This window comes from Mercurialis annua, linkage group LG4 (genome assembly GCF_937616625.2).
Source record: "Mercurialis annua linkage group LG4, ddMerAnnu1.2, whole genome shotgun sequence".
Classification (NCBI taxonomy): Eukaryota; Viridiplantae; Streptophyta; class Magnoliopsida; order Malpighiales; family Euphorbiaceae; genus Mercurialis; species Mercurialis annua.
In genome coordinates, this window is record NC_065573.1 from 25,221,679 (window position 1) to 25,246,392 (window position 24,714).

A 24,714-nucleotide genomic window follows, 5' to 3' on the forward strand; every position below is an offset into this window, starting at 1 on the left:
GTGACTTAGGGAGTTTAATATCCTACAAATGGTACATTAAGTTGCTGTAAAATTTTATGCTTTTGATCGAACTGAGAGTTTGCATTGATTCTTTTGGATAAAGTATGTGTTCGCAGAAATTTAGAATCGTGATAGATGTTATGCCAATTCTCGAATTGGTGAATGAGGACATCTATAAGGTTATGGATGCCATTTTTAGTGAAGGTGTTTGATGGAACCAGAAATTATCATATGTTCATGATTTAAAGTTTCAGAAATCAAATAACCGTTGAAGTATTGGTAATTTAATTATGCCACTTGTAACAAGATCGTAATTAAATTAAAGGGCAATATCAAATCAATGAAGGGCACATCAATCCATGAAATTTTAATTAAAACTAAATACTCTTTGATTGCAATTAATAGTCCTTATTAAGTGAACATATTATTTTAATAATGACACGTGCTGTACTACTAATGGATACTTTATAATTCTACATAGTGAGTTACATTTACTTAATTCGTCATTAATTATTATGAATGGAGTAGAACTTAAACAAATCACCCATTCAGAATCTACAAATATAGTGGAAATAAAAAAGTTACATTTCTAAAATTATAAATCAGCTCAAGTATAAAAGTCCAAAACAAACGGCTTCAGCAATGATTCTACCAGCAAAAGTAGCATATTTTACATAGCAGAAAATCCATGTTGAGTAGTTTCGGAAATAAAATGACATGCAGTGTTTTGCTATCCTCTTAAGAATGAATTGTTTAAAAAGTTTTAAACTCATGGTTAGAATGATTTGCCAGAAACTCATTGAAACTTCAAATGGAAAATTAAAGATAACTCACATTGATGAATGAACAAATCAAGTTGCATTATACAAACTTCACAGTTTACACTGAGAAACTTACAAACTTATACAACAGATCCTGAAATTCTAATTACATTGCAAACAAATTGATGAATATTTGTACAAATATATATAACACCTGAAGCAAAATACAGCCTTATAATTTGCATCATTTCTATTTACCAAATGCTACATATTTTCAACTGCATTTAGTAAAAGCTGTACATATATCTCTTAAGCTCCATTACCAGCTTGCATCCATAACTGAGCTTCACGGCGCATCACAACATCAAGAGATATCAGTTATTTCATGTACCATCATTGTTTAACTCCTCAAACTGCCATACAAGGCTAGCATACTCGCGCTACTCGGTTAAACCAACAGGTTCTATGTTTCAACAGGGACCAGTATAGAAAGAAAAAAAACTGTACCATTCTCATAATCCTGTTGCAGGTGGATCTGATTGGTGCTCAAAGAGACCCTAGTCAAAAGAAGTCTTCCCACAACTACTTCTTAGACTCTGAATCATTACTCCTACGAAATGATTCCACTCAATCTACTCGAGCTGCTTTTCCAAGAGAGAGCATTAGTTGATTTAAGTAGCAAGCCCAAGGCTGAAGAGCATGTTGCCCTAACAACTGCATCTGCTGAATGACTCATCTTCCCCACCAGCAATCCAAACACCTAAATAAGAAACATCTTGTGTTTAGTAATAAATTAAAAAAAGATAGGGAGAGATTTGAGAAAAACCTGTGCATAGTAAAGAGCAAAGATGCGTTGATCATCTGAAAGTGATAGCATGCTGCTGGCCAAATAAATAGCATTTGCCTGTATTATCGGCCAAGGTGCCTCTAAAGCCTGCCTCATCAAGAAATAAAACTCATCACAATGTTGTTGTGAAAGAGAACTTTATGCAACCCCTAATACGTTTATCACATTTGTGATATAGCAAAGGCAAAACATACCACTTGCGATTCACCAAATAAATTGTAATCTAAGAAGCATAATAATGATACCATGGGATCGCAATATTTGCAGATGCAAATATACTAGCTACATACTCGAAGAACTATTAAGAAAATAAAACGGAAGACATCCCCCAGGATACTGACAGAATCGGCATAAAGAAGCAATAAAGGACTCGAGTATTCTATAGTCTATTAAATGATAAAGTCAGGATAGGAAATACTACAATCAAGTAAAATGAGAGCTTCCAGAAAAATTAAAACCTGTATCATTGATGCCATGTAAGTGTCAACTCTGGAAGGAAGATGTTGTACAAACTGCCTAGCAAAGTCTCTCAGAAAGTTCTCATAGTCACTTCTAAGGAAAACAGAGAAACATTTGCTAAGCAATAATCAAGCACGAAGATCAAACTTGTAGGGATATGAGAAATTATAATGAAAGAGCCTTTCATGCATACCGAAGATCAGATGCAAAACTATGAGAACTGAATAGGGAAGCTAATCCTTCCATCTCCACCAAGGGGGCAATACGTTTGAGGGTGTTCTATTAATTAAACTTTAAAAAGGTCAGCACTGTAAGAAAAACTTGCTCACAGAAGAAACCAAAAAAATCGTATCGCTTACTCGACAAGCTTGTTGCACGCTAACTTCATCATCGTGAAGGTGCAAAACCAAGCGAGGAATAGCAGCATGTATCTGCAAACAGCAATTCATACTAGATTAAAATACTGAGACGTTGCAAGAAAAGGAAGAATGAGTAGTCCACAGTGTAGTCCCCTTTTACTATGAAAATTGAAAGAACATGAGAAAACAGAGCATAGAAATGATAATTGAGTTATACAATCATTTTCCTTCTGTACAGATATAGTTACAAATATACAATGAGTTTTTCTTTATTACTAGTATATAATAAAATCTCGTGCTAGTACACTTCACACAATTTTAATTCACCAAAAGGTTTGGGCAAGCAGCTCATTTCCTAAAGCTAAATTAATTTCGTAACACAGCATAATTAAAGGGACCGGAAAGTTTAAATAGAACTCAACTAAATCACTAGTGACCTAGCATATATTCATGACCAGAAAATGACAGTATGAGGCAGAATGAAGAAAAGGTGACCTGCCAACATGATGACATTCTCATAGTTTCGTAAACATGATTCTTAGATAAAGAGAGCATACAACAACTAATTTCCATAGATACATGTCCACAGTCAATAGCAGACCTGCTCAAGAAATATTTCATGTTGTGTTCCAGCTCCATAGCTGCTCAGTGCTCCAAATGCAGTAAAGGCAGTGGCTCGAATCTGTGTGTTCATGCAGATCTGTTTCAATCAAGTAATTATAAATGTAAGCTTAATTTCAGAAGCACTCAGCCAATAAGATGTGGCACCGTAGTTACCGAAAAGTTAAGGACCAATAAAACAAATCAAAAGGTAATTTGTCTCAGGATTCCCTTGAAATAACTAAATATCCGGTTATGTTTGTTAAACAATTTAAATTACAAAATCATGCAAGGGAATCCAAAATGGCTGAAGAGCCTATGTCCCTCGGGTGTGGACGTCCTTCAATTTATAAGCAACTGGATGCACCTTTTTGTTGTCTTTTACTTATTTATTTTTGAGGAGCCCCTAACCTTCTTTGAACATTAAATATAAATGAAATTTCATAACATTTAAAAGTTATTCTGAAAGCAAAAAAATATACTTGAAGATTGCGGAGCCTAACAGAAAGATTAAGCAAAATGGGCTCTACTGCATCATTGGATGATGATTCCAGCACCTAAGACATGTAAAGAGAAAATCGAGTGTAGAATGTAAGAAAACAACTCAATCCAGCATCTATTAAACATTGATGACAAGTAAAGAGAGATGATAGGCAAATCACCGTGAGTAAGCATGAAACAGCTGTCAATTGGACAGAATCATCCGAATCATCAAGCAATGCCACTATTACCCCCAGGATTTGAGTTGTGTACTGATAAATGTGAACAGATGGTATCTGCCAAAGCCCAGCATAAAAATTTACCAAAGAGAATACACGAAAAATAAAACCCTTCATTAGGAGTTGAAAGTCGATTAATTTCAGAGGCCTTTTTGATAGAGAACTTTACACAAGGTTGTCCTCCAAGTATTTTTTTTTTTTTCAGTGTGATATTCTTTTGCATCAAAATTTCCAATTCAGCGAATCAACTTACAAGTGAAACACAGCAAGGAGACTGATGCACAAACAATTTAACACTGTTGACCATCCCACACAAACATACCGATTTCTTTTATGTGCAATCCCTCTATTTTCCAAATTAAACCACCACAAATAGTAAAAGATACCCACAGTTCTATCATCAATTTACCTGTACTAATCCCCTTAAACAAAGGCACCTGACAGTAGGAGACTCATCAGACACATGCCTACACAATGCTTCAACCATCTGGTCCAACAGGGAATTGAACCCGCCACTGCATCACCAGAAAAAGTATTTAGAATTGACATGTAAAGTAAGCTATGGAACCAACCAAAATAAAATTAAGCCAACTAACTAAGTGGTCAAATCAAGCATCAAAGTATTATTGATCAAGATTCAATGTGAAGGACAAAGTTTCTATGCGATTCCGCATACAGCACAGTAACATAAAAAAACAAACCAAAGCTGTAAAATCCCCAATGAAGTCGAACAAAAATTATATTCACCCGAAGTCAACAATGAGAAAATGCTTTGGAAGCATAAGCCTACTTGTGAGTACAAAGGATCATTGTTTCAGAGCAATTTCCAGGATAAAATAGAAGTGCTTAAAAAGAATGTCATGTGGAACATAGCCAAAGTAATATGGAGAGATATGCTAGTCATGCAATAGGTATAAGAGATAAACCTCAGCACATCTGATGCCACAAAGTGCAAGATTGTAAAAGTTCAGACTGAAAGTTTAAGATAGATCAGTTGAAAGCAAATTCATCTGTGTACCTGTAGCGAACAAACTCTGACAATGCTGCAGCAGCGGCTTCCCTTTGAAAGCTTTGATGTCGGTCTAAGGATTTAGTTAAAATAAGAGAAATAGCTTGGACCTGAAGATACCCCCCAAGAGTGTTACATAAATTAATGATATCGCAAATACATAACCCCACATTAGTAGTTCGGTGGTGCAATCATGTCAGAACAATGAGCATGACAGTTTCAATACTAGTAGGTCAGCAATTGAAATGACTACAAAATTCAATGTCGCCTATATATATTTTCAACCAATTTTCATCTATTAATTTGGGTTAAATTTTAAGCAACCTCCTGAGAGATGCAAAATATTTTATTTTCTTAATCAAAGTTTTTTTGGCAAAGTTGCATGTTCTCCATGAAGCTTACCTGAGACATTTAATACTATAAAAATGTTTTTCTTTTGACAATTTAAGGTTTTATGCAGTTATTGTGTTCACAGAGTGCACCTCAACATCTGTTAGAAGTTGTATAATTCATAGTATTCAGAAAAGGAAGAACCCAAAAATAGAGAAGTACAGAAGCACCAAAAACAAAAGAAAACAAAAAAGACGCACTTAAAACAGTAACTTTCCGCTCATGAAATACCTCTTTTGGTCTCTTTATAGAAATACTTCCTGCTATATCTCCAATAAGAGTAATCCACTTTTCCTTTTCATTTTGCTCTCCGTCTCTAGCCAAAATCTACATGCAACATGTAATTATTCTACATGTCATCACAGAGGACCAATTGCTAGTTTACTATGGTGCATATACATTAGCATACCTTTCCCATTTCTAGATCTCCCATACACTCACAAAAGGCCTGAAATGCAGTTAGAAGAGCACTGCATATAAAGAATTAAGAATGACAAATTTTCATACAAACACTAGCAAAAACCTGGGGTGCCATTAGATGCAATTTTCTGAAAATAAAAGGCCATGTCTAGTAAAACTGACCGTAATGACTCATGCTGACCCAAACTAGCAAGACCATGACAACTTCCAAATTGAAGAATCAGTGCAGCAAGGACAGAGGCATAGCTTTGTTCCACAGCTTTCTTTCCAACTTTACCACCACCTCTGTATTTATAGAACAGGTTGCATAAGTTGCGATTCTAAAAAGAGGCTAGACCTTGATAAATAAGGTAATTACATAAATACCTGAAGAAGGCAGTGAGAGCCAGCATAGCAGCTTGTAATACGTCATTCTCTATCTGACCATCAGCAAAGTGGCTAGAACTGTCTCCTTTTTCTGTATCACCCTTCATGATAAAGGACTGGTTAAGGACAGATGTCAGATGCTCAAGGAATTGAAAAGACAGCACTACATGTTGAGAAAAGGCCTACAAAATGTCACAAACCACTTCATCAGAAAAATCAACATTCAAACTCTACAAATATAAAGAGAACAATAGTAACATTATCAAAGAACATAAGTTTTATTTTAAAAATGAAATATAAAAACTAGATTCACTCGCTGAGAGAACAAGAAAGTTATGCTTAAAATCTGTACTCACATAAAATGCTTCCTGCATTGGCCAGCCACCTCGCAGTCTAGAAATATCCTTTGTGACTACATCCCTTGCAGCAGTGGCCAGTACTTCATTGAAGACGACTTTTGAACTAGTGCTTTCAGCTAGAGTAGAAATCTTTTTATAGTTAAAGATAAACTAATCATTTAAAAAACGAAGATGGTGATGAAAAAGGGAGGGCAAATATAAATATATGAAAAAGAAACTAAGGCTTTTAGCAGTAAACAGACTAAGGAAAGAAAGATACAGCTCCAAGAGTCTCTGAACGCAAATGCTTCTCAGTAACATGAACCACAGCAGAAAGCAATGATTGTGTTGTCCTGTAGACATAGACATTGTTCCATCAGTAAGAAATAAAGTTAAAAGACCTATTATTTTAACTTTTAACTAAAAGGGTCAGATCTCGACAGCCAAAAGCACTTGATGGAAAAACTTTTCCCTGTCAGATTACTCTATACTCTGTTGGCAAACTTAAAGGTATTCTTCCAAATTTATTGTTGAGTGTTATAGAGACACATAAGTGTTGGTGTAATTAGTGAATTTTAAAAGACAAACAAAGTCATAAACATAATGATTGCAAGTTCCCCTCAAAACTTGGATTTGCTATTGTGGAGACTAGAGAAGAATGGGCCCTCAAGTTCCCTATAAAAGAGATCGTGGAGGGTGATTTGGCACATTTAAATGATCCAGTTCTTCAATGTTCGCAGAGACTTTTGTGAAACTTTTATGAAAGGTTTGGCCCTTTTACGACATTTGGCCTAAAAAAAAAGCTATTGGAATTAAGAGGCAATATAAACGCTCAGATGTGAACTAGAACTAAGTCAATATTCCTTGATCTTGAGACAGACCTAGAAATATCACTTTCACTAAGCTCCTTTCCCCTTTTCGAAAAAAACTCAACAACGGCTTGGATGGTCCCTTCAGCTGATGGCTTAATCTTGTCACAAATAGCTGTTGTACAACCATGCAAGGTGGCAACAAGCTGCAAAATCACAAAAAATAAGATGTTATCCAACAAGCCACAAACTCATCCAAAATTTTTGTACTCTTCAGATAATGTCTACCTCATTCTTTGTTAATAAAACACAGACGGATGTTACAATTCTGTTGAAAACCTCAGAAGGATCAATAGATGCATCCTGAAGACAGCAAAAAGGGAGTTAAAAGTGTCACATTTACTTCTCACTGCTTCAAATAACAAAAGTTCAAAAAATTAAGTACCACATTGAAATACAGAGAATGGCTAGAATTTTACACTTCTCAAGATGGCTAAAACATCCTCAAGGGAGGACAAGGCACCGTACAGCAATTCCATGTCCAAACCAAAACTAGATCCTCCAGGCTTTCGAAGTGAAAGAGCGATGCTGAAGAGTTTATCAAGAATCTAGCAAAGAAAAAAGAAATGGAGCAAAATAAATTTCAAAGGAAATATTTCCAAATCATCACAAAAATGTTAAGAGATTGATCAGTTGACCAAAATAAGCAAAATTCCGAACAACAATGAATCACTCTATTCCATACCTGGGCAGAAACTTTTCTAACTTCAGAATTAGTGTCTGCACAGCGTGGAAGATAAATAATGACTCTCTCACCCAAACAGAGGGCTTCTCGACTTGGCAATACAAATGCGGCTGGTAGTCAAACAGAACAAATGTCGTAAGTCAAGTAAAAGATAAAAGACATTTGTGATCTCGTCAGGAAATACTTTTCTTACATGGTAAATTGGAAAAGTTTCCATGGAGAGTGCGATCAATTTGCTTGCTATGAGTGCAAATTCCACGGCAACCAAGTGCACAATATCCACTGACGCAAAGCATGCGAAACTTGAGAAGCATCTCATACACTGCAAGACAGCCTCTTCGTCTTTGATACTCCACTGGTGAAGAAACATATTGATCAATTTGTCTTAGAATATGCAAAAGCTGCTCTGCTCGGCTTCTTCCATCCTCTCCACTAATTTTACACAAAGTCCCAGTTAGAATAGCACTGAGCCTAATATAATGAATATTTATGCATTACACTTTTATCACATGTAGAAAAAATATAACATTAAATTATACTTTAAAATTTGTAATATGCAGAGCATTGGAATAGTAGTAAAGGTTTTCCCATTTCCAAAGATTTACGACACCACTTTCCACTAATTTCTTAGAAGAAGAGGTAGGTTATCAGTAATTTCATTTAGCACAGATAGACACATGGCAGGCTTCTTTTGAAATAACTCATTCTTGAATCGTAATACTATAGAAAGAAGGAAGTTCCAAAATAGCAGTGCAAAAAATCAAGAACTTGTGATCTAGCAATACCTTGTAAGAAGAATTGCACATAAGAGAGTGATAAGGTTGTCTATAAGAGGATTCACAACATCTGCAGGTTCACTTGGCAAAGCAAAGAACCCCAAGGTTGCCTGTCAAAAATACCAAAGCACACACCAGACTAACATGAATGATTATGGAAGACAAAATTTACCAGTCAGATAAATCACCTTCATCAAATATGCACCTTCATAACATGATTTCTAGTTTCGATTGTCAGCTTTGGTTCCACGGACACCAAGGTAGTGCAAGCGCTTAAAGCCAATGCCTGCAGAAACAGCCATGAAAAAAAATGATAAAAAGGAAGTGACATAAAAATATATCCTGACAGCAAATATGTTGCTAAGCGAATAGAACTCTTCCAAAGACCTGGGTACGTAGAAGTTCAAGACTGGAATCAGCAATATCATCATTATCATCTTTGCCCATCAAAGTTAATATATAGTCAAGCAACTGGTCTCTTTTTTTAAGTGGAAATGATGCACCACTTTCCGCAGCATTAATGACGGCACGACCTACATCAGTAACAGTACATTGCAGCTATCATCATCTTCCAATGCATCTCAGGTGAACATGCCCATTTTTTTACACAATTCACACCCCTATAGGTTACTAAAATCATGTCCTGAGTACTTACATAATGTCAAGACAATAATCACTAGCCCGCATTTTAAAATTTACTGCAGTATGATATATCATGCAAACTAACTAAAGTTACCAAAAACTAATATAAATTAGTCTGCAAATTAAATACCGGTATTTTAAGATACAGGGATTCAAGGGAAAAGAAGAAAGATTGATATATTTACAATCAAGAAATATATGAATGCAGCATGTCATTGAAAAATGAAAGTTGTACAACCAGATTTTATTCAACAGACAACAGCAGACACAAACCTAGTAGATCAATAGCAGTAATTACTGCCTGCTTTGCTGTAGGGTGGCGTACATGAAGAAGACGTGAGAGCATGTTAGTCCCCTAAAAGACAAAGAAACAAGGAACTGAATAATCCAAAATATAGCAGAATATTTATATTGTAAAAGAGGGAAAATGCAGCACAATCAAAAGAACGTATATTCATATAGGTTCACAACAAAGACTAGAGAATGTATTCATCATGAAATGGCATCGTATAATGCCAATAAATGTCTATATATTCATCATGTCCTCCAGAGTTATTAGAATCCAAATTACATGAAGTCAGAAAATGTCATCTGGAAACAAATCAGGCGAAAAAGTCTTCTGCAAAGTTTGTCTGCAGCTCAAAATATCAATCATGAAGCTGAAAGAAAGCCTATTGGAATGAACATAGATAACCTGAAACATCAGTAGCTTAGTATCCTAAAGTCCATCGCCGATTTACATCAGAAAATATGGTAAGTTACCTTGGTTTATTGTAGCTATCAGCCAATGCATAGCCTGACTTTGAACAAAATGATTATCAGAGTTAATGCCAACTTAAATTCATATTTAGTTTCAGCAGATAAATGAGGGATAGTAGGGTTTTCGTTCAGGTTGTGTCCCGCTAAAGAAAAATTGTTGACTGCAAAAGAACACTCCTTTTATGATCCTCCTCTTTCTAAAAAAAAATGCACTCTTTCTTTTCCCACAGAAATTCAACACTTCAGTCTCTGACTGTTCTACTCAATAGTCCTTAAAACTATCTCCGTATGGATCCCTTATTTGGCCAATAAAGGACTCAAGTTGGAAACTTTTGTAAAGGAAAGGTGTGCCTACATACATCCGAACTCAAGGTTTGTAATACTTGGCTAATGAGTAAGTAGAGAAAACAAAACCAACAGCAATTACAAACTTGTACATCAAATTCAAATTATGCATAACTATCCGAGTATATTCAAATTCATGACATTTACACCACAGCTAGGAAGGTTTCAGGATAAGGTAGTCCTAGAACATCTTTAAGTTCCGCTTGCCATTAGGTGATTTGACTAGCTAAAGCCAACAATAACTTCGCATTAAAAAATCCAAATAAAGAACATTGAACTCAACGTAACAATATGGAAGGCATGTCCATGATTAAACACTGTATTGAATCACCAATGGTTTAACCATCCAAAAATACCCCACCTTTTAGACTTTTTTCGTTTATATCCCAAACTATCAAAATCGTCAAAACTACCCCAATTCCCAATTTTCCCTTTCAATTATATCCATTTTCAAAATTGGAATTTTTTTCACTAAGAAAAGGTTCAAATATATCCTTCATAATTGACATGTAGTCTCAATTATTAGTACTTTTCAAAATATCAAGGGCTTATTTAGACTACGTGTCAAATATGGACCTAATTAAACATTCTCTAGAGTAAAAAAACTTCAATTTGAAAAAATGGGTATAATTGAAACTGAAAATTGGGAAATGCGGTAAAATTGACGATTTCGAATGTATTTTTGGATGATTAGGCCATCTTTCAATTGGTGAGAAAAAAATCTTATCTTAAGATACAGGGAACTCAATCTGCAGCGTCAAAATTTAACTTCATGAAAAGGTCTCCACAAATCATTAGCAACACATTTTGCCCATTTATTTAACCAGATTGCTGGCAAAAAGATATAATATAAGTAATATCCTAAATATAACTAATTTCTCATAAAGCCACCATAAAGAAATTCAGCGGAAAGATCTAATATTAACATGTTTGCTTGAACAGGTGCCATTTGGTAAGAAGGTACCCAATGGTAAATTTATGAGTGCCTGAAATGTTACACCTCTGTTTCATGTTCAGTTCAACAGAAGTATATGGAGCAAAAAGTAAAGCTTACAACAAGGGCGTCTATTCTTGCTTCAATAACTGTTGATGGAGCATATTTTGCAGCATATCCATACATCAGAGCCAAGGCAGCATGAATATCGTCAGAGTCTTCTGTCTTATAGCTATCAGAGAAATATGACAACAACCTGCAGAGTGAGTTATAAGCCATTAAGTATTAAAAGATAAAATGAGATGCGTGAACTTAATTGCAGCATATCCCAACATTTTTCATGAATTCTTATGGACTGTGGGCTCAAAAAAAATCTTTTGGTTATAAACAAAATCTCAAGGACTGGGGGCACTGGGCAGAGTTTTTCATTCAATTTCCCTACATTCACATAAAATACATTATTATATACCAATAATCATGGTAGATTTATAGGAAGGAGATCTTCACAAAGCCCTAACTTTATATTTTCTGCATTAAGTGGTTACTCTCAATTCCCATACTTATGCCCTTGCAATCAAGAACTACGACAATGCAATGAGAACAGCTTACTAGTGAAGAATTTGTACAATATTGTGCTATTGGTTTAAAATCTAACTTATTGTTTTAATAGCATTAAACATACATGACAAACAATGCATGAAAAAGCATAACATGGAAAAGCTATAATCGAAAGGTTTAGAGTTCAATCCTTGACAATCCCATTTGATAAATTAAAATATTTTAGTACTTTTTGCCGATCTGACCTCTTTTTTGTCCAGCGTGGCAAAATGTGTGTATTCAAACGCTTTGAAACGTGTGAAGAATAACTAAAATGCATAATTCGACCCTTAAACTAAATTATTTTGTTCTATTTAATCATGGACTATTTTTTTTTTCTATTGCACATTTAAACTTTTAATTTTTTACCCATTTAACCTCTCAAAAATGCAATTATTTAATTTGCAATCATACTATGTCTAGCATGAATGATTAGAAGCATGTAAAATGAATTCATGTACGAGAACATAGAATTTTAAAAAAAAAAATTATTTCAAATTTTGATAATATTTTCGTAATGTTGACAATGGTAGAAATTAGAAAGAAAAAATAGTAAAAATAAATGAAAAAACATTTAAAGCTAATCAAGTAATTACATGATATTACTTCTTGTACATGTAAACAATTTTTTTACATTTCAACAATGACAAAAGGAGTTTATCTCTTTTTTTTAACTATGTTTATAAAATATATAAATTTACTATATTCTAATGATATTAAATAAAGGCTTAATTGATTAAAAATCACAAACTTTAGTGTGTTGTGTAAATTTAACACAAACTTTCAACTTTGGCAATTTTGGACACCAACTTTTGATATTTTTTTAAATTTAAACACCGAGAAATTTTCCATTTAAAAGATGTTGATGTGGACGCCGAAACAATGTTTACTGAGGTAAGCATGTGTGCTCGTTTGTTCACGCTCAATGGTCATTTCATTTGCATGAGGGGGTGCGGTAAGATAATAAAACCAATATTGGAGCCTCACCCTATAGCTTGAACTTTTTTGGTGAATAGGTTTGTTAAAGTGGGAAATCTCACATTGGTTGTGTGTGTGAGTGGACATGTGTTTATATATTGGTTGGGCACCTCCACTTAATACCAATTGGTTTTAAGATGGAATCTAACATGGTATCAGAGCCTTGTCCATTCACACAATTTGAGTTTGGCCCGGCCCACGTGAGATTTACGTGAGGGGGGACTTTGTTGCTCGGCCCGTACACGCTACGCGTGAGGGGGAGTGTTAAAGTGGGAAATCTCACATTGGTTGTGTGTGTGAGTGGACATGTGTTTATATATTGGTTGGGCACCTCCACTTAATACCAATTGGTTTTAAGATGGAATCTAATTGGTTTTAAGATGGAATCTAACATGGTATCAGAGCCTTGTCCATTCACACAATTTGAGTTTGGCCCGGCCCACGTGAGATTTACGTGAGGGGGGACTTTGTTGCTCGGCCCGTACACGCTACGCGTGAGGGGGAGTGTTAAAGTGGGAAATCCCACATTGGTTGTGTGTGTGAGTGGACATGTGTTTATATATTGGTTGGGCACCTCCACTTAACACCAATTGGTTTTAAGATGGAATCTAACAAGGTTCTTTGATTAAAAGAAAATAGGATGATATATATAGAGAGACATATATATTTATATATATATATATATATATATAATCAGAAAAAGTGGAATTGGTTCTTTCTAAATTATCACATCATTGTCAGTAATAACTGATAGATTTAAACTTAATGATGGGGTGCCTTAAAAAGGGGGTTCAGTCAGAGTATTTTAATTTAAATTCACCTCTGCAGAATACTTTGTCCAACATTAGCCAGAACTTCTCTCAGCTTTTCCAACACGGTATCCAAATGGGAGGCTGCAACCTGGAAAAAAGAAAAACATGCCAGGAAACTTCCCTACTCTTTTCGCTGTTTAAATTTTTCCCATCTGAAACGCAACGTACGAACTTACCAATCCCATAGCTTTTGCTAAACCAAGCCTATTGGTTGGAATAGCAATATTAGCTTGCTTATACATCCAATCAATCTTGCTTTGAACATATGCCCTGTTATCGACTTTCTGCAGAAGCATACCAAGGCACCTGCAGCATGAAAAAAATGTAAATGTAAATAGCTCTTCAACAGTTCAAGATTAAGAATGCAACTAAGTCAACAGAATGGTGCAAGATTCGGACAGTTGATCAAGCCACCACCAAATAATGTGTTATCATAACAATGGCAAGAGCTAAATTAAAACCACATTACAAGCCAACAAACAGATACAGGCAAGCATGTCTCTGATAGACGGTCACATATGATGTATATTACTTAATATTTCTTCCAGTAAAGCACCTCTAATTTCGACACCAAACTATGGAACTTTTGAACATTGAAGGGTCATTTATTCAAGTGATATGGTACCATTATCAAAATGGATATCGCTTTTAGACAAATATTACATGCATGTCTAATGCATTTAAATCAGCATCACAATCAGAGAGTAGCCTTCTTTTTGAATTTTCCATGATAAAAGAACAAGTTATCAAAATAGATTTGCTTTAAAATTAAAGATTACATGCATGTCTAATGCATTTAAATCAGCATTCGCAATCAAAGAGTAAGCTTGTTTGTTGAATTGAATAATTTTCGGTAGAGTTGAAGACACAAGTACAACAATAGAGGATACAGTGTCCTCTCAACCTATTCTAAACACATCAGACACACTATAGAGAAGAAAACCTAAACACTTGCATCACCTGTCAAATAACCAATTCGCTTGAAAGTTCGGTTGTTGGGTGAGACTCCAACAATAATTTTATTATTTTAACACAGCTCACACGCAAATTCCCATTGGACTTGAGGCGTGAACAAACAAGTATAAAGGTGCACCACACCTTCTACTCAAATATTTTAATTAACCAAATGGGGTTGCTAAGGATCGAACTTTAGACTTTTCAATTATAGAGGCTCTGATACCATGTCAAGAAGCAATTCACCCAGAAATTCAAGTTGTTCAGTGGGGCTCCAATAATAGTTTCATTATCTTAACACCGCCCAAGATCAAACTGAATGATCTCAGTTACAGCATCCCATCACAACACAAATATTCTGTATCAAATTTAAGGCATTTATAAGTACAAAGAAGCAGACACGTAAAATACCAAATCTACCACCATCATTTATAGCTACCTTTCGAGTGATGCTGTACATGAATCATAGGTGCGAACAGAGTTCAGAAAACATTAACAACTTCCTAAGGATGTTAAATAGCAATTTCCTTAAGGTATATAAAAATAGGGAAATATTGTTGCAATGATGTAGAAGAAAATGATAAAAGCACATTTGAATTATTCATACCGGTGAAGAAGTGCAGCATGCTCATCATCTGGTGTATAGAGCTCATATTGGTTTGTAAAAGCATTTCCAAGAGAGATCACCCAGTCAGTTTCTTGAATCACATCCAAAGATTCTGCAAGGAACTGTACACCCAAAAAGACATTTAGAAAGCTTTTAATTTACCATGCATTGGATATTCAAAATGCAAAACAAAGCATTCACAGGCACTTATTCCTCATTATGCAGAAAATACAATGGATAAATAAAGAAAATTTAAGGCGTTTTTTCGTAACTAAAAAATTTCTTACATTGATTATCATATCATCCCAAGTCTCCTGGTACATAGGATCCAGCTTCAAGTCTTCCGTATCACTAACATAAGCCTTCATTTTAGGAATCTAGAGCTTACCAAATAAAAAATCAATAAGATCATAGATAGTAAATAATTTTGCACCTGTGCTCTGGAGTATAATAAGGGTAAACGAGGAATGAATTGGTAAATAAAAAATCACTTTCCGGATTTTTAAAGTGACTATAAAAAAAAGTCATTCCCTTTTGAACAGAACTATCATGTTGCCAGTAATACAAAAAATAGGAAAATTAAATATGTTGTCAAATCATAATGCATAATATCTGTTTCAATCCAAAATGCGTAATTTTTGCAAGATTTTTTTCATTTCAAGTAGCCCCCGAACTTCTCAAATTTACCACAAAATTTGCAACTTGGAATCCAAGCTCAATTATAATTTTACACAGCATACCTCATCTTGCCAAAACATGTTGATGTTCTTTGGAAATAGAGGTGCCAAATAACAGAGGACCTGCAGAGGGAAAAAACAAACCATGCACATGGTTCTTCATTCAGATATACAGAAACAAGAAGACTTAGATTGTTTTAGCCGTTAACTATGCCACTTAATTTATTATTATCTCTGGATCATCTGTTCATATCAGCTTTAGTCTTCAAATCAGTAACATAGAATTCCACTAGAAGTAAGACTAGAAATGGACATTGCATGATAGAATACACGGAATACCTTAAGCTATCTTGCAAAAATATAAAGTAACCAACCAATGATAAACCTATCAATTTCGAAGATTGTTTATCCATTGTTCTAAATTGTAAGCAAGAAGTATAGAACAGGTAAGTTTTCTTCTACCCTTATCTGCTTAAAATGTTGCAACAATTGGCTACATAAAGAGATAAGGAAAGCATACTGTTAAAATGTGAGTAGCTAGCTGCTCCCTACCCAGTGGATCATGCAAAAGCACCAGTAATCGGGCAAAAAGCTCCTGCATTAAAAACACCATAAATCAATGTTTATAATCACATGACTTGACGATATAAACCAAAAATAATCGTATTAAAATGACATTAGAACAGATAAACCTCAGGATTAGGAACATCAGCACGAGCTTTGGACTCACTAAGCATGCCACTTATGTTAGAAATTCTATGCCTGCATAACTCTGAGATGCATCGGCATACCTGTTAGAGCAGCATATAGCAACCGAAGTTCAAAAAGTAGTACAATCCACCTCTCTATTATGAAGAAAAAAAATGAACAGACTGACGACAGGAACCACCACAGTAATGAAACTACAGAATTCATTCGAAGAGAATAGATGTAAAAACCATATGCATGCATCAGGAAAAACATAGCTCTTATTTTCTTAACGCCTAATAGGGTAATATGAACATAGAAGGACGTACAATTGCAACTGCACCAGTGTAAATCCGTGGGATGATCATAGTCAACAGAAATGGCCAAAGAATGTGCTGTAAAATATTAAGACAAGAATCAAACATAAAAGTCAGTTCCCAATAAGATACCCATGAACCATATGAATGCAAATTATTTACCACCGTCAAGAAAAGACGGTGTCATATTCAAATAAGAATATAGAAAATAATACCTCCATTTCTGGAACTGTAATGGTGATCAGAAGAAGGCCTTTCTCACAGATTGCTCTCAAGTCTATTGGACAAAAACTCCCCAACTTTACCTGAGGAAATCGAAATAATCAATTGTTAAGCTACTAATGCATGAGCCTTTTAAGTAGAATAATAGAGATCAATTGCAAAAGGAAGTCTATTCCCTTGAGTCCACTTAACAATACGGTATTGTATTATGGCATTTTCTTTATAACAACCCAAAACGACTAAGAGACTATACCTAACAATATGAAGCTTACTAGAACCAGAGCCTACCTTGGAGTTATCAGGACCATTTGTTTCAAAATCTGAAAGAGCACAATGACGTACAAGGTATTCAACAAACATTTCACCAGATGGACCAACCAAATAGCAATGTGAGGCCATAACTACAATCAACTACCAACAAAGCAAACAGAATCACAAACTTGGAAGAATGAACTAGCAGTGCTCAATAAGTGCTTTTTGATCTCAAAGAAGAAATCATCGCCAAAACGTTATTCATACCTCTGACAAAGCTTTTCTAACACCTAAAGTTTGTTCATCTAGCAAGGATTTTACAGCTTCAACTAGTAAATGCCTCTTGTTATGCCAAGCCTCAGATGACCTACGAATTTAAAATACACAGTTAAGGCCACATAATCAGCAAAAAGCAAGATTCTAAAATTTCAGAGAAAAAACCTTGGCAAGAGATGCTTCAGAACATAGAGTGCGCCAAATGTCAAAGATTCTTCCTTCAACCGGCATTTCTGGCAACAGAAATAAAACGGAGGTATCACATCAAAATAACAGTACATTTCAGAACATGCAGAAGCAAAATATACTGAAACATTTTTAGCCTTAGACATTTAGACAATACTCACATTCAGAAGAAAGTTAAACAAGTCGTCGGGGTAGATCAAGCCAACAGTCAAAAAGCAACGCTGAACTTCATTGTGGGTCTGAAATAAAAATAAGTCCGTTACAGAAAAGAACAGTGAGCCCCAACAGGAAATGCAAGAAGAGAATTCCACAACCCAATTTTTCAAGTAATAAAAAACATGAGGAAGAAGCTTGTGTTCAAGATAGTAATATGCACCTTCAGTCCCACTGAAAAATCTGAATGCTCTTTACTATCATTATTGATACAAACTACTGGAAGAAGTGTTGATAAAATGACTGTGAGATCCTGCATATAGAATATAAATCTTAAAAAAAATCCAATACATGAACTAACAGAATTATTTCAACATAACATAAAAGTGAATAATTGCCAAAAGTGAACAAGACATGACTTTCAAGTCATGAGTTTATGAAGACCTGATATTTTCGCATTTCACAATCTGATTATACAGTATTTACCAATTCCTCAAAAATTCTACATATACAATAGAAAAAATAATTTATTTTCATTCAAGTCCAAGAAATAACTAATTATCACCCAGCACATGAAGTAAGACATTACACTCCTCCAAGTTGGAGCCTGTTTGGCACAATCTTCCCAAAGTAGAGACTATCTTTTCTTTTGTGATTTTTTTTAACATATTAGTGACTCCAAATGACTTGAAAGAAGAAGCCTGATTCTAAAAAGTAGATTCTAATTTAGAAAATATGATTAAAAAGAAAGCTGATTATAAGTTCTGCCAAATAAGACTTCAACCCAAGAAAATTCAGCTAAGCCCTAAACCAATAGAGATTAGATTTTCTTAACTACTCAGTTTAAGGTCACATGTACTCAAAAGTCAAATTTTGGTAAGCAAACCTCATTTGCAACTTTTTACCTATTCATTTTGAGTCTCTCCCGCTCTCTTTGCTCAGATGTTCTCAATTTTAAGCAGCAATGAATAGTCATCAAGAATATGTAATCTACCTTTATTTAAGTAATCTCATTCATTACCCGTTTGTTTTTTTTTTTCTTTTTGGCTTGTGCATCTCTACCTTAAAATTTCACAGGATAATTGTTTCTAACCACCACTTCTATAGAAATTCTTTCACAATAAAGCCATTTTTTTTCCACAAAGATTAACCACTTCATCCACCAACCTATCAAACCCATTACAGCAATTTTCCTTCCACTTATCTCCAGCTTGTAACTTGTAGTCCCAACATCTCTACTTTCATCTCTAATCCACTTTGCTTTTAGAAACCATTAACTCTTCTCAAACTCATAGTATTCATTTGTTTAAGGTTGGCCTGTTCTGGTGAATCACTTTGACAATTGCCAAATAATCAATTCACCCAAAAGATCAATCTCTTAGGTAAGCTTCCAACTATGGTTCCATTTATTTCTAACACACCCTCGCATATGCAAATGCGTATTGGACTTGACGTTTGAACGAACACAAGTCCTCTTTACCTTGTGCATTTAATTATTTAAGTGGAGATTGTCAAGGATCGAACTCTAAATATTTCAATCGTAAAGGGTCTGATACCACGTCAAATACCCAATTCTCTCAAATATTCAAACTGCTAGGTGAGACTCCAGCTATGATTTTATTATTATTTATAGCAATATTATTTACAAAGATTCATCCGCTCAGGTGCATAGGCCTCTTCATATTTCGAATCACATCCGAATATCAGTTTCAAAGAGCACTCTAGATTTAATAGGCTAGAATGTGGGCATTTCATTTCAGGGTAAGCCTTAATAAGTAAATGGTCCACATTGTTGCAAACAACTGCAAGTCCAACACACTTAAGCATAACTCTCCATTATACACCAACAAGAATCTCCCAAGACAATTCAGTGGTTTCCCCAAGAAGTAAAAAATGGTAAGTAACAAAATCTTATTTATAATAAAAGTATAGAAAACAATAAAAGAAGACAGAAACAAAGACGTACACATTACCTCAAAATCAAGCAATGGTGGACCAGTTTCAGATAATAACGAAGCATTTAAAAGATTGTGAAGACTACGTGTTGCAAGGAGGGCAACCTGTTGATCCTTTTTGTACCTAAATAACAGAAAAAGTAAAAGAAAATCTTAATTTATTCCATCATTTCACATTATAATATTCTTGAAACATGCGCTCTTTGCTTCAGTAAATTTTTGTTGCATATAGGAAATATGTTATTACAAAAAAAGGAACCAATATATAGCATGATACTGAATTTTTGGATATTATCTATCTTACAGTTCTAACACGGTAGGGACAAGCCTTGGTAAAGCTGCCTTTAATTGGGTCCGAGTGATAAGACCAACCATCTGACCTATAGCTTCCACAGAAGATGTGCGTACCTATCCCAACTCCCAAGTAAGAAATTTAGTCCATTAAAGATTCTTTTCACTACGCTTCTTTTGGTATCGACTTGCTATATATATCCAATCTAAGTCACATGAGAATTTTAATTGCATACCTTAAGATCACGTGAAGTTGCCCAAACTCGTAGTAGAAGCTCAAAAGCAGAATTCAGAAATGACCTGAACTTAATAAGACACTTGCTTTAGAAACAACATGTTGTGAAAATATGTTAGAACAGCAGCAGGAAAATATGCTGATCTTACATGACATCAGCATCAAGAGGTGAATGTGAAGGAAACTCCGTGTTATATTGCCATACAGCTTGACACCAGCATTTAAAGGCTAAAAAAAAGAGCATGTATCACAAGTATTCAGCATTCAGAAGTAGGAAAGCCGAAAAAGAAAAGATATCAACAATAGTAAGACTTTATATGTAAAAGCAAAAGAAAGAGAGTATTAAATAACTGTTCTAGTTAAGATGAAAACTTCAACATAGTTGATCAGCTACTTGGATTAAATCACATTAGCACAATCATTCTTAACTAGAAAGTGGATATGAATAAAAGTCTACATGTTTTTATGAAGAATTTAAGGTTAAGAAGCAGATGTAATCTACTTTGCAGATTCTCTTGAGAACTCAAAAAATTTGGTACATGATAAACTTCATATTTCATCTCCCCTTAGATAAAAGAAACCTCTACCAAGATAGGCCTCACAAATTATTGACATTTAATCTCAGTTTGTTTCTAAAATAAAAGTACCTCATGCTTTTACGCTGAAATTTTAAAAGTTGAATTGAAGTCATATCATAATGGAACTAAGAAAATGTGAAACAAAAGCTAAAATGTAACTATACAAGTTAGGATTAGATTAACGGCAACCATATGTTATGTTAGATTCCATCTTAAAAACCAATTTGTGTTAAGTGGAGGGCCCAACCGATATGTAAACACATGTCCATTCACACACAACCAATGTGGGATTTCCCAGTTCAACAAACTATACTTCAGATACCAATTCAAACTGCTCATATCTCAATAAAGAGGCACAAGAAAAGAGTCACAAACCATTTGCAAATATTGACCGATGAGCATCACGTACATTGCCAAGAATAGGTAAAACTCGTGAAAGTACACCTTTCAGTCTTGGAGTGAACTGCAAAGCTTCAACGAATTGAAATACAACAAAAACTTCAGTTTAAGCATACAACCGAACAGCCCAAGAAGCATTTCCAAAGAGACAAACAAATGGAAAGAAAGTTGGATGATTAACCATCAGCAGAAGCAAAATCCGCAAGAATTTGAACCATAGCTGGCAAAGCAGAACTAGATCCCGATAAATGCAAAAAAATCTCTTCCATCATCTACAAAGACGAGGTCAGCGAGAATAATTAAACCAAAGTTACAAGAGAATTAACCACAAGAGGACGGAGAGAAAATAGCTGACGCCAAGGTCTAATACATCATGAGACATGCACATTTACAGGACTCTTCATGATTGCTAACTAGGATCTAGTAGCAGCATACGCAATCACAAACAGAAGCATATGAACAACCAAGCATGTCTTTAGATGCCTATATAAATTTTTTTTAAAAATTAAGAAAAATCTTAAAAAAACAAACTAAGGGAGAAATGTGGTTGGGACCTAGAAATACATGTTGTAAAGCTAAACTTAGAAAACTAACTATGTAATACTAAACCATGTTACAAGGGACTTAGACAGCATTTCTAAGATCTTCAGTTACAAAACTGCATTCTAAAGTTTTGGCTTTAACATTTCTACTTTCTGCAATTTAAAATCAGCTTGCAAAATATTTGCAGCCCATTATTGCCACTGCAAACATCTGATTACTGTCCACAGTAGTACAGCTTATCAGAAATATAAGAATGTAGAGCTAAAAACTTTGACTTCTGACAGCTAATGTCTGTCCCACAACATCCTTTTGCACTTCTCAGTCCATTCGTATCTAGCATGCTTTTTTGCTACTTCCCTCATGAAAAGTGTTTTTCACTAAAATTTAAAAAAAAAAATTAAAAAAGAAAAATAAAGGGAGTTACCTCTCGAATATATGCACTTAAATGAAGGACATGTCTATTCGTTATCTATCTACCTAAGAAATGTTGGCTTTACTTTACCTGTAAAGAAGCAACAAACACCAAGAGAAGATAACTCACCAGGTCCGGCAAATGTGAGCCTATTGAAACAAGTAGGGTAGCTGCAGCCCTTTGCCAGTCCGCATTCAGCTCCTGTCTCAAAAAGAATGTAAAAGAGTAATTTAGTTTAGGTTACTCATGAATAGACTAATTGCACGAGAAAATAAAAGAAACAATGAAGAAATTTACCAGAAAAATCACACAGCTAATTATCATTTTTCTAGAAAGTGCAAGGGAACATTCGAAGGTTTTATAGTTCTTATATAGGCAAAAACATGTAAGCTGCATACTAATGTTATGTCATGATTAAAAGACCATCCTGCCTCACCAAATAAGTGAGAAAGGGAGTAAAGAAAGTTGGCTGATTTATAACAACATGCAACTTGCAAGTATAATATATCCAGAAGAATATCTTTTTCTGTTGATATAGGAAACTTGTTCCCCTTTTCTCATACAACATGATGCTAAAAAATTCTATGTGCAACTGATTAATTCTACGAAATTTTACATCAACCTCCTCTCCAACACCATCCAATACAAATCCAGAGAACCACAATTTATGCTTTTTCTAATGAGTTAATAAGATGTAGAAGTAAGGATCAGACTTCGTCATCCGTGTGGGTCATTCCGTAGATAAACTAGTTAAATTTCACCAGAGGTAGCATTGGTCGGCCATCCATAACCAAACTAGAAGTTACGACAAAAGTATGATTAGCCAATCATTTTCCCAGTCATTGAGCATTTGAGCTCACTCAATAACTACAGCACTGCCGAGAAGTAAACTATGCTAAATAAACAGATTCAGCAGCATAAATAGGAACTAGGAATTACTAAAATGCAGGCACTCTAACAGCATTAAAATCAAGTATGGAAATGATAATCTAGCTATCGAACGTCGCAATGAAATGGAAATCTAAAACTTAGAAATAAATGAAGCTGCACCTTAGTGGAGATCATTTCAGAAGTAGCAATCTTAGCAAGTTTGGCCATATAAGAAGGATCAACATCTCGTTTATCCAACGCACGAACACCTAATGCCATTACTTGAAAAACCCCAGCCAAATTCCCAAACCTCTGCAAACACAGTACAAAATCAGAATCAAGAAAAAACAATTACTCACTATTCATAATTCACGAAACAAGAGCAGAACAGAAAATAAATAAAACAGTAGTGGCAATACCCTGCGACCGCCTCTAGAAATGGCAGAGCAGCAATCAAGCAACAAAAGAGGATTCCTACATTAAACGACGCCGCATTAATCACACTGAAGAATTAAGAAGCCACTCTAAAACACAAAAATTAATTAAACATAATTTAGAGATAGATAGGTGTTCGAATTACAGTGAGGAGATATCCTTAAGAGATGCCATGGAAGCTTGACGAACAATGAGCGATTCATCGGCGAGAGAAGATACGAGAACTTGAACGGCATCTGCAACAACACAAAATGACGGTGATCGACGGAAACGGCAAATGTAAAAAAGTGTTGGATTAAACGGTGTAGTACTGAGAGAGATTGAAAGTCTGACCTGAGGCGGGAATTGAAGTTCCAATTCCGGAGCTGGAAGAAGCCATTAACTGTTTGTTATTATAATTTATATGAATTGAGACTTTTTTATTTGGAGAAGAAGAAGAAAAGGAAGAGAAAAGAAAGTGATCAAAACTGAAATTAAAATAAAAAAGATACAGAGAGAGTGGAATTTGACAGGCTAGCGGGGTTTTAGATTAATATAACAAAACGTAACATAAAAAATTAAATACACTCTGTTTTTTCTTTATTTTTAATTTGTTTTTTTCATAGTTCTTTCTGCAACTGACAGTTGGTCTTGTAGGTCCATTTTTCTTCTCTGTTGCTGCTGCCTGCTGCAGCGAATTTATAGTACATAATAATGTTATTCTTGAAATTAATAATTTCATTTCTTTTATTAAATTTGTTCAGTATATGAGTACACCATGTATATATATTACGTTTAAATTGTGAATGACATAATTATAATCTTTGGTAAAAACAAATGATATAATTATATATTATTAACAACTCTCTTCATTTTGTTTTTTGATAATTTGGAAAAGTGATTGTTTGTAGGAGGAATCGAAATCCCGACCTAACAGTTTGTTGCTCAGCGCTTATACTATTTGAGTTATAAGTTATAACTCATTGGTCTCTCTCTTTATTTTCTTAGCTGTCTTTTTTTA

General features: G+C 34.7%; 1 protein-coding gene across 1 annotated transcript; it reads right to left on the bottom strand.

Moving 5' to 3' along the window:
• Nucleotides 1–835: 835 nt before the first annotated feature.
• Nucleotides 836–24,319, bottom strand: LOC126676392 (protein SHOOT GRAVITROPISM 6). The gene is made up of 51 exons (XM_050370583.2): nucleotides 24,048–24,319; nucleotides 23,860–23,950; nucleotides 23,699–23,753; nucleotides 23,460–23,591; nucleotides 22,539–22,610; nucleotides 21,636–21,726; nucleotides 21,431–21,526; nucleotides 20,627–20,705; nucleotides 20,479–20,542; nucleotides 20,256–20,359; nucleotides 19,970–20,075; nucleotides 18,220–18,309; nucleotides 18,005–18,082; nucleotides 17,823–17,890; nucleotides 17,649–17,748; nucleotides 17,418–17,540; nucleotides 17,123–17,212; nucleotides 16,920–16,985; nucleotides 16,596–16,694; nucleotides 16,424–16,498; nucleotides 15,967–16,026; nucleotides 15,514–15,603; nucleotides 15,227–15,348; nucleotides 13,842–13,971; nucleotides 13,674–13,753; nucleotides 11,399–11,534; nucleotides 9,514–9,595; nucleotides 8,986–9,131; nucleotides 8,804–8,884; nucleotides 8,608–8,708; nucleotides 8,016–8,254; nucleotides 7,823–7,932; nucleotides 7,557–7,685; nucleotides 7,366–7,440; nucleotides 7,150–7,283; nucleotides 6,549–6,621; nucleotides 6,287–6,418; nucleotides 5,931–6,112; nucleotides 5,727–5,849; nucleotides 5,554–5,614; nucleotides 5,376–5,471; nucleotides 4,764–4,864; nucleotides 4,155–4,260; nucleotides 3,689–3,802; nucleotides 3,509–3,583; nucleotides 3,028–3,126; nucleotides 2,427–2,498; nucleotides 2,261–2,346; nucleotides 2,067–2,160; nucleotides 1,588–1,695; nucleotides 836–1,521 (listed from the first exon to the last, which is right to left on the bottom strand). The coding sequence occupies exons 1-51, from the start codon at nucleotides 24,091–24,093 to the stop codon at nucleotides 1,372–1,374; spliced, it is 5,112 nt and encodes a 1,703-aa protein (XP_050226540.1). The 5' UTR covers nucleotides 24,094–24,319; the 3' UTR covers nucleotides 836–1,371.
• Between the last annotated feature and the right edge of the window lie 395 nt (nucleotides 24,320–24,714).

Bases quoted from the DNA above. Each gene is read 5' to 3' on its own strand.
- LOC126676392 (XM_050370583.2), bottom strand. From the start codon at position 24,093: ATGGCTTCTTCCAGCTCCGGAATTGGAACTTCAATTCCCGCCTCAG. The intron at 20,360-20,478 runs GTATGCAATTAA...GAGTTGGGATAG, and splicing joins CAACTTCACGTGATCTTAAG to GTACGCACATCTTCTGTGGA. The intron at 17,213-17,417 runs GTAGGCTCTGGT...CGATTTCCTCAG, and splicing joins ATGGTCCTGATAACTCCAAG to GTAAAGTTGGGGAGTTTTTG.